The sequence below is a fragment of the Lygodium microphyllum genome, chromosome 4 (genome assembly GCF_053477565.2).
Source record: "Lygodium microphyllum isolate KBCC chromosome 4, Lygodium_microphyllum_v1.1.10, whole genome shotgun sequence".
In the NCBI taxonomy this organism is placed as follows: Eukaryota; Viridiplantae; Streptophyta; class Polypodiopsida; order Schizaeales; family Lygodiaceae; genus Lygodium; species Lygodium microphyllum.
Window position 1 is genome coordinate 291,287 of NC_141138.1, and position 10,445 is coordinate 301,731.

At 40.5% G+C, this 10,445-nt stretch overlaps 1 protein-coding gene across 1 annotated transcript; it reads left to right on the forward strand.

The window, feature by feature from the left end:
• The first annotated feature begins 225 nt into the window (after positions 1 to 225).
• LOC148036717 (importin subunit alpha-1-like) lies at positions 226 to 4,226 on the forward strand. The gene is made up of 10 exons (XM_087675592.1): positions 226 to 630; positions 1,669 to 1,765; positions 1,872 to 1,963; positions 2,128 to 2,259; positions 2,492 to 2,677; positions 2,773 to 2,936; positions 3,037 to 3,115; positions 3,221 to 3,349; positions 3,442 to 3,569; positions 3,671 to 4,226. Exons 1-10 carry the CDS (start codon positions 415 to 417, stop codon positions 4,044 to 4,046), a joined length of 1,599 nt encoding a protein of 532 aa, XP_087531718.1. The 5' UTR covers positions 226 to 414; the 3' UTR covers positions 4,047 to 4,226.
• Positions 4,227 to 10,445: the final 6,219 nt, after the last annotated feature.

Here is a 10,445-nt window from a genome sequence, read left to right on the forward strand (position 1 = left end):
GGTGAACTATAACATAAGCTTGTCTTGAGGGATTAAAACTTGTGACTTTGGGTTCATCATTACAAAGACTCTCCATTGGTGTCATTCCTTGGTTGGCCGGCCTTACCAATTTCATGGGAGCAACTAACCCAGCATGGTTTAAAGAAGGGCTGCTGCAGCTACTCGAGAGTAACTTGTAAGCATGATTCAAAGAAGGGCTGCAGATACCGCATAGTAAGTACATGATGAAAACCAAATACCATGGAGAAGGGAAAGAGGGCCCATAATTTGGGCCTGCGAGAAGCCAGCTCGGTGTAAAGTTTGCCGCTTGCTTCCGAGTCCCCGCCTTTTTCCCTGGCCTTTCTCCGCCCTCTCTCTCTCTCACAGCGTCTGTACAGGTCTCTGGTGTGACAGAGAGAAAGGGGAGCAGCTGCCATGTCTCTCCGTCCCAATGCCCGCGCGGAGGTCCGCAGGAAAACGTACAAGGTGGCCGTCGACGCCGACGAGGCTCGAAGGAAGCGAGAAGACAATCTCGTCGAGATCCGGAAAAGCAAGCGCGAAGAGAGCCTGCTCAAGAAGCGCAAAGAGGGGATGCCCGGGCAGCTGCAGCTTAGCAATGGCGCCTCTCTGCCTGTCTCGGTCGATAAAAAGGTACGCATCTTAAACTATGCAATGCTCAGGAAGCAGAGACGTCATTGTATCTCCATGAAAGGCTAGGTCCCTGATGGCCCATTGTGATTGCCGAATCCGCACGAAGGCTTGTTTATTGCCACTGCGGATGGATTTCTGCTTTTTGCAATGTCATTTAAGCCGGGTTTTCCTGTCTGCGGCCTAGTTCCTACCATTTTGCCTATTTTTCTATTGGGAATGTTAGGCTTTTGCCCGTATGTTCAGTCTTTCGCAATCAGGAAACTGATATTTTGGGAATGGCTTGCTTTCATTTCTTGCAAAACCGTAGGTTGGCTTACAAGTTGGGCAGAGCTTTTACAAATGATGGTAGTTGCATGCATCAGGATCTAGTTTTGGTGGCCCAAATTAAGTCAGTACTCTAATGTGATGGAATCTCTCTGGTATCCAAATTACAGAAGTGTTGGTGTGCTTGTTTATTGAGGAGGAGTACAGTCTATGGCTGAAGCTTTTGGATTTCAGGCCACACATGTAAATACTTATTCTATGCAATCATTGTAGTCCTACTTATCCTGCAGTGGATGATAGAAGCTGGCATGACCGAAAAGCACTTTGAGTTCTAGGGTGTCAGATCAGAGAGGTCTTATTTTCTCAATCCTGTTTTCAACAGGTATATGGTTGAAGAGTAGAGCCCTGGTTCGGAGCAAGTAGACTTAGATTCCTAGGCTTGCACATGTATAGAATCAAGAATCTGGCCCATTGAAGCTTCCATTCGCAGACTGTATCCAATCATTGTATTAATCAGTACTGTTTTATGTGTTTCCAGACTTGATCTTGGTCTGGTGACAAATAACTCTGTGTGTAAGCTGTAAACCTTGTACATATGCTAATTCACTCTATCTCAAATGAGGTCACCTTTTTTGGGGAACTGTATTGGATTTTCTGGCTAATTGTTCATATTTTCTATTTCTTATAAGCATTATTTTTGGAGAATGCATTATTAAAGGCTGGGGAACTTTTCATCATGTCTGAAACATGCTTTTCACTGTTAATCTACCGCAGTTGGAAAGGTTGCCTATGATGATCAGCGGAGTCTGGTCTGAAGATCCAGCCATGCAGCTAGAAGCAACCAATATGTTTCGAAAGCTTCTCTCTATTGGTAGGGTACTCACTTGCATTGTATGCCTTGATCTGTGCTTGATTATGCTAGGCCCTAGGGTTCTACTACACCAGAATTTTAAACTAGGGCTACCTTTTTTCAACAGAAAGAAGTCCCCCAATCCAGGAGGTCATTGCGGCTGGGGTAGTTCCACGGTTTGTGGAGTTTCTGCTTCGGGCTGACCATCCTCAGCTGCAGGTGTTTCACTGTACCACAGTTCATGTTACTTTCAGCAATACTACATGACAGTGTTGCTAGACTATACTTGTTTTAAGTTTACTTCTGACTTTACTTGTTTGGCAAATAATAGTAATTCTCTGGCGGTAATTTTGAATGTTTTTGGCTTCTTATTTGGTGTTCAGTTTGAGGCTGCGTGGGCACTCACCAATATTGCATCTGGGACTTCGGAGCACACTAAAGTGGTTATAGACCATGGTGCAGTTCCTATCTTTGTGCAGCTTCTCAGCTCTCCCGGGGGTGATGTCCGTGAACAGGTATCCCCATACGTTATGAACTTATTCATTTGCTGAAGAGTTTGATGTGTTTGCTGAGTTTGAAGCGAGGAGCTTTGTGAAGCCTTTTGGATGTATATGTCTTCAGAATTCACATGCACGTACCTTTGTGGGGTGTTAATTGATGTGTATAAAAACCCTGAAAGAGCCACTAGATATGATGAGGTAATAGCCTTCAAAAGTTGAAAGTATTCAAGATAGATGTCGCTTACAGGCTGTCTGGGCACTGGGCAATGTGGCTGGTGACTCTCCAACATGTAGAGATTTGGTTCTTAGCCATGGTGCCATGACACCTCTTCTTGCTCAGCTGAATGAGCATTCGAAGCTATCAATGATCAGAAATGCAACATGGACGCTATCAAATTTCTGCAGAGGGAAGCCTCCACCTCCTTTTGAGCTGGTAGATAATAATTGCCTTATCTTCTACAGATTCCTAGCACCTTGTTGGACCAGTTTCCAGCCCTAATGGCCCTGACAAAGTCATTGCTTGTGTAGGTTAAGGTTGCACTGCCTGTCCTGGAACGGCTGATTCATGCTGCTGATGAAGATGTCTTGATTGATGCATGTTGGGCTCTCTCATACCTCTCAGATGGTGTGAATGAGAAGATCCAGGCTGTTATAGAAGCTGGGGTTTGCCGCAGGCTCGTGGAGCTGCTTCTGTGAGTCATATGTTAACATTGATTTGTTATGTTTGACTCAGGCTCAGTGTTTTCCCAGTGGACTGATGAATCACTTATTGTTTGTTTTCTGTTTTATAAGTCATTCTTCCCCTTCCGTACTAATACCTGCTTTAAGGACTGTTGGCAACATAGTTACTGGTGATGATGTACAGACACAGGTGATTTTATGTCCAACTCTTGCATCAGGATATTTTCTTATAAAGCTTTCTTTCTGAGGTTAAAGTTGAAATATGCTAATGGGCTGATGTTACATTTTTTGCCAGTTCATTATTGACAACCAAGTGCTTCCTTGCCTTTTAAGTCTGCTTACACATAACCACAAGAAAAGCATTAGGAAAGAAGCTTGCTGGACTGTATCAAATATCACTGCAGGCAACAAGGATCAAATTCAGGTAGATCAGTAGTCCTTATCTAAGCTAGTGATTCTGTCAACTTTTGTATCAAGAAACTTTTTTAAGGAGCCTCTCTACTTAATTGATTGCAGGCTGTAATTGATGCAAATATCATCCCTCCACTGGTTTCATTACTGGCTGAGGCAGAGTTTGAAATCAAGAAAGAGGCAGCTTGGGCAATTTCAAATGCAACTTCTGGAGGTTCTCATGAGCAGATAAAGTACCTCTTATAAAACCTTTTGCTTTTGGAGTGTTAAAGGCATTTTTCAAATACTTTTACTCTGACTTGGATATTTTCTAAGTATTTGGCTCTTACTGCAGATATTTAGTTAGCCAAGGTTGTATCAAGCCACTCTGTGACATGTTGACATGCCCTGATGCTCGTTTGATCACTGTTTGTCTGGAGGGTCTTGAAAACATTTTAAGAGTTGGAGAAGCAGAGAAAGATCTTGGCAACAGTGGTGGTGTAAATCTGTATTCTCAGTATGTTGAGGAGGCAGATGGCCTCTCAAAAATCGAGAATTTGCAGACGCATGATAACTCAGATATCTATGAGAAGGCAGTAAAGCTTTTAGAAACATACTGGCTGGAGGAGGAAGAGGATGAAAGTGCAGCCTCTTGTGTCACTGATCAACAAGCCTTCAACTTTGGGGGTTATCAGCAGTCTGTTCCAACTGGAGGATTCAACTTTACTTGATAATAATGATCTGCCTTGAGCTCTCCTTATGGTAAGAGTGCTCTGTTACCGGCGGATCTGCAATTTAAGATCCTCAAGGAGCTCGTTGAGGTTATCTGTACTGCTGTCTAAAGTGAATTATTGTATAAAGTCCATATGAGTCACCTGATCTGAGGTGGCACATACGTGTTGATTTTTGAAGAATCTTTCTCATGAGTCTGTCCATAAGTTGCATATGCCAGTTTTCATTCTTTTCAGCTGCTCAGCGTTTTCCTTCTAATGGAAGACGTTTCTGTGTCATCTTTTAGTCCACCAACTTTTTCATGTTGAAGTCTTTGGACATGCATATGGTTTTTGTACTCAATCCTGATGTGAATGTCTTTGCTCGGGTGAGATGAGGCCTGCAATTATAAATCCCTGCTGTGATGTGTTTTGATCAGTCTACATCTTTGAAACATCAGCACAGGTGTTTTTTCCGATGTCCATGCTCTATATTAATGTCTATATATTTGAGTTGACCTTGATGAAGGGCAATGAAAATGCCTTGTATTTCTTGAAATGAAGCTTATTTTGGAAACATTGGCTGGATCATTGTCCAAGTGTTATTAGAGTTTGGTGTGATTAAGGGATAAAGGGAGACTCCTTTGATGGAACAACTACACTAGTTCCTACTGAAGTGATTTAACCCATGCCTATGTTTTAAATTGTATTTTTTGATTATAGTTTGATATATATACACACACACACACACACACACACACACACACACACACACACACACAGAGAGAGAGAGAGAGAGAGAGAGAGAGAGAGAGAGAGAGAGAGAGAGCTACAAAAGGCCAATGTGGCCTATAAGACAACCAAAGTACATTTGTATCTAATGTTTAAGTCTCATCATGGAAGTGAAAGTAAAATGCATCCTAGTATAAGGCTAACATTTAAAGATATCTAAGTTTAGAAATTGTATGTGCAAGATTAGACATCTAGCTACAGTAGCTACTCTCTAAATCTCAAGGTCAACACATGATCTTAGCTATGATGTGTGCTAGGGCTGCTTTCTTGATGTGTTGCAATGATGGCTGTGATTTCACTATAGAATGGGCTCCTAAATTGTTGATGAGGTAGGTGAGGTTGTCTTGCTTTGACGTGCAATCACCCTGTCTGTTGTGACTTTATAGCATGGGGTAGGTGTCGTTTGGTAGGATGCCTATGTGGCTATTGAACTAGTAGAGACCCTTCTTCATCAGGATGAGCTTGATGCGGGTTTGCCAAGTGTGAAACCCGACTCCCTTGAACCGAGCATTTGGAGTCTTTTCCCATGTTGGATGGCTGAAGCAGCAAATCAACTCCAAAATTTTGAGATTTTATCAGTGGAAGAGCAGATTACAATGTGTCAAGAGACACAGGTAATGACAGTGTGAAAACACACTATGTCTGTGTTGATGTTGAGCTTGAATATTCTTGTTCTGGGTCGTTCGGTCCTTCTTCAATCTTCTTAGGTCCTTCCCCTTCTTGATTTGGTGCTGGGATAGTGGGTTAGAGTGGGCTTTAGCTTGGTTTAGTGATAGGAGTGAGAAAATGAGAAAAAATGAGCTTGGAAGATTTTGGCTATGGTGGAATTAGGGTTTTTGAGACAGGGGCCTGGTTTTTCGGCTGTTGTGACCTCAATGCTTGATCATTTTCAAAACTTTTTACATGTATAGGAAGCTTATGTCATGGCCTTTCAAAACCCCATGGTTGCAGCCTAGAATTCGTCGCGTGCTAGTGGCGCAGACAGTACGATCAGCAACGACGTAGTTTTGGACAACGACGACGAATTTTTGCAATGCCAGGGCTGTCAGTTGCCAATGTGCCTCTGTGATGTACCAGGAAGGAGCGTAGGGAGTCAAGGAATGATTCTCCAGAAGAGAGCTTGGGGAGATATTGCTTGGTTCAAGAGATCTAAGAGCTCAAAGGTAGGTAGGTGCAGGTTTGGCTATGGTTGTGAAACAGGACAGTGAGAAAAAAGAGTAGAAGATGAGGTCTTGAGCTGGACTGAGCTCAAGCTGAGCTAGATGAAAGTGAAATGGAGCTGAAGGAGTAGTGCCATGCCCGTCTGGGCTCTGATACCATGTGAAAGATGCGGGATCTAGAGCATGGCAGAGGCGGAAGCTATGGAGGATGGAAGATGAAGATATTACTCATGTTGACATTGACAAAGAAGACAACTGTTACACAAGTGAATTAGGCTCCAAGATTGAGACTTGGACTCATAAACACAATCTTGTGTATGTGGACAATGACACTGACACTTTACTGAAAAGACAAGAGTACTATCATTGCATTAAGAAAAGGAAGCAAGTACAACGCTTTATAGGAAAGTAGGAAACTGGAATAGGCACCATTGTGCATATGGGATAGGTAAGCATGTATGTCCTTGGCCCTGAAGCTCCATACAAAGAGGCTGTTTAGTGAGTGTGATTGCTGAATCTCAACAAGGCGTCGTCCCCACCTTTGCTCTCATGATAGGGGGTGAGGTGGGGAACTTACTCTTGATCATGTAGGATATCATCATTATTAATGGCCTCTCTATATAATCCTAGCCATAATAATGGCCTCTCTCCAAGCCAAGTTGTTTAGTGAGTAGGCCCAAATGTTTGCGGTAATAGGTTGCAACCCTCAAACCTAAGCTCTATATGAGAGAGAGAGAGAGAGAGAGAGAGAGAGAGAGAGAGATGGTATCATACACAAATCTTTATCATAATCAACCTTAGGTGTGTGCAATGAGACAATCTAAGAAAAGATGCTAGACTAGCTTATTCTTTAGGGCTTTCTCAAAAGATTCCCACGATACATCAAGCTCGTCGTGATCCACTTTGGAGGTGTGCCCAATGAGAAGTTGAAAAAAGTGTTACAACAACCTAGTCTTAAGATGGTTACTTGTTTATGCTTGTGAAATTTTACCATGTCTCTCAAAACAATATCACCTTGCCTTCTTTCTTAGTTGGTCTCATTTTTGAGATTTACTTGAATATGCAAAATATACAAATCCTTTAAATTTACAAATGGTAAATTAAGGTATGTGAAGATGTGCTTCATTGTAGTTGATTCATGAGCTGGTCTTGTAATGTGCGCTTTCTCTTCACTTAGATGTATCAACTTGTTCATGCAAATGTTTGTTTCTTTGAAGAACTTTAATGTTTCTCTCACACACAGACATTGCGAAGTGTTTGTAAAGGTTTAAACTATACTTGTTTAATTATGTTCAAACACAAGCATTTAGAAGAAGTGATTATTGTGGTTGACCTTGAGAACTTGGGATGTGAAGTGGGTGGGTGTGCAATTTCAAATGTAGATAACATGCACTTTATTGAATGGTGAATCATGGAAAAATGTCCAAAGATGGAGCTATCTTAGACTTAAATGAGCAGGATTGGAATAATGCAAGCAACCACTCATTAGTATAGATAAGGTATCGTAGATCTCTTCTTGATAGATTTTTGGAGCATATTGGATGATAGCTTTAGGCCTAGGAAGATTTCTTTCATGTGGTTAGAAGCTCACAAGACTTTGATAATTCATATATGGATTGGTTATAGCAAGGACCCAATGGCATGTGTGAGATGTGGTGAGCTAGAGGAGCCTTAGAGGCATTGTGTATGGGATTGTCCCAAAGCTCAGATGTGGAGGAGAGCCTTGAGGACAATTTGTCATGCCACATAAAAGACTATGGTTGCAACTTTTCACAAAGTAGCTTGGGTCCCAAATAGAGGCCTAGCATGCGGATATGAGGATCTTTAGAGCCACTCTTTTCTTATCATATGCCAACATTTGAGTAGGATCCCCACTGCAAATTACTTGCATGCATAGTGTATTGATAGACTCTTTCTTGGATTTGGATAGAGATCATTCATGCTCTTTATGAGAGATGGGAGAGGCTATAAGGTGGTTCTAAGAGGATGCCTCAAATACTTTCTTGGATTTGGATAGAGATCATTTATGCACTTCATGGGAGATGGAGAGGTTGCAAGGTAGTTCTTAGAGGATGAGGGAGGAGATGCTTTCTTGTGGTCATGGGAGTTTGGAAAATTATTTTACCTAACCTTTTCACAGAGAGAGAGAGAGAGAGAGAGAGAGAGAGAGAGAGAGAGAGAGCTATACTAACATCTACAAAAGGCCAATAATGTTACATTCGAAAAGTTAGGGAATTTTCCATGTCCCAAAATAGGTGTCATCTAATGTTATGACTAACTAAATAGAAAACAAACAATGAACATTTGATGAGTACAAAAATGATGCCTAAGCCAAATATAATGTGGAATTGCTTAGGAGGCACTCATCCTAGGATGCCTTTCATGGGTCTGTCTAGCATAGAGGTTGAAGGGGCGAGGTAGGGTCCTCCACTGATGGTGCAATATCATTAGGGGAGATTTTGGACTCAAGTTTGGGCCTTTTAGTTTTAGAGAGAGAAAGCATCTCAACCAATATGAGGAGAGCTAGTGTAATGGTAAAATAAAGTTTTTTCAATTTTAAACTATTTTATCTCGTTTTTATAGATTTTTAAAAAAGAAGCATTTTTAGGTATTTTTGGAGCATAAATTCATGGAGGCACAAGAAACAAGAGATATTGGCATAATTAAAGACATCAAATGGAGATATTTCTTATCAATCTTGCGTAACCTTGTAGTATGTTGGCCATTTTCTTGAAATTCTTGAATAATACATACAAACGTTTTTCCTCCAATGTAGTATCCCTCTCTTTTTTTTCAAAAAAACTCAAACAATTCAGCAAAGTGCGTGTCATCCCTTCATTTTTGCACAAGATTTTCTATTCTATTCTTTCTTTTTACTCAATGTTTTCTTTTGCTTTATCTTTGATGTCAATGGAAGCCTCACATCCTCGGCATCCCTCCTCTTTTATCAGAGCAATCACAATCTATAAAGCTGGGATATAAAAGAAATTTGTGGGATTATGTTCAAAGTGGAATGTAAATCTATTGTTTGCAAATATATAATGACATCACAAAATTTTATTCTGACTTTATATTACATGAGATGGCATTATGTGAATGGAAAGATCATGGCAATTGATCAAGACTTACAAGATGATGCTGATAATCCTTTTATGATGTTAGAGGTTTGGTTGGAGGATGAGCTCTTAACGATGCTCAACGTAAGGGAAAACGTCTCTTTTTGTCAAGTGTGAATGGACCTAACGAATAAGGACCTAAATATCCATGTTGCTTATTTGTTCAAGTGCAATGGTTATAAGGTAAATAGAATATGTAATCCAAAAGTGTGGTACATTGTCTAAGTTACAGTTTTTTTGTTTGTAAATAATGTGAATCATAGTGAGCCTTATGTGCAGGTGCCTCAAAGAAAAGAGAGAAATATTTTATGTAAGGACATTCACACTATACAAGTTTTCCTCTTGCCTCAACCTATCCAATAGTACAAATGGAAATATAGATGCAAAATTGTAAGAAGGACAAAAAGTGATACAAAAACTATTTGAATTCCATTTCTAATGATGGCAATTTGATTATAGAAGCTCTGGATTATGTACAAGAGGACAATTTTTGATTTGAATACTATAATTTTGACACATTTACAGTCTTTGCATCCTCTCTATATCTGAGATGTCTAAATAGTCAGTGTCATCAGTTGTGTACAGATCATCAAAGTTAATGGCATTGGGATGGGGATATGGCATTCCAACTTGGGGTTCTAGCGTGGAGCTGGAGGGTCATACGCAAGTGGTATTGAGAGATTTTGATGAGAAGTGTCCTTTATTAGATTTTCAACAATCTTTGCTCTAAATAGAAAAATGTCATTATTTGTATAAGTTGCTAAGTGCTCATCTTGCATAAAATTGAAAAAATGAGACCAAGTATAAAATTGTTAAGGCTATGTGAGGTTGAATTAATAAAAAGTAAACTTACATCACCCATTTGTTGCCGAAGTAGATGTTCCAAGTGCTGTTTTGCATTGTAGCAAATTGTCTATTTGCAGCTATGGCCGTCACCTTGCTTCGGCACTCTGTAAAGAATAATTCTTGTATTGTCCAACATTTTGTGGTCTTAAACCATTGCTTTGAAGCCCTTTACTAGCTTTTCCAAAGAATTGTTTTGGTAAAGGAAAACATAGATAGTGCTTTTGCCAGAGCAATTTTGCATTGTAGTAGCAAACTCTCTATTTGCAGCTATGGTCGTCACCTTGCTCTAGCACTCTGTAAAGAATAATTGTTGTATTGTCCAACATTTCGTGGTCTTAAACCATTGCCTTGAAGCCCTTTACTAGCTTTTCCAAAGAACTATTTTGGTAAAGGAAAACAAAGTTAGTGCTTTTCTTTCTCCCCCTCCCCCTGTCCCTCTCCCTCTCTCTCATGGAGCTTACTGCTTTACATTGCCATGGTATTCTTCACTTGAGTTGGCTAGAAAG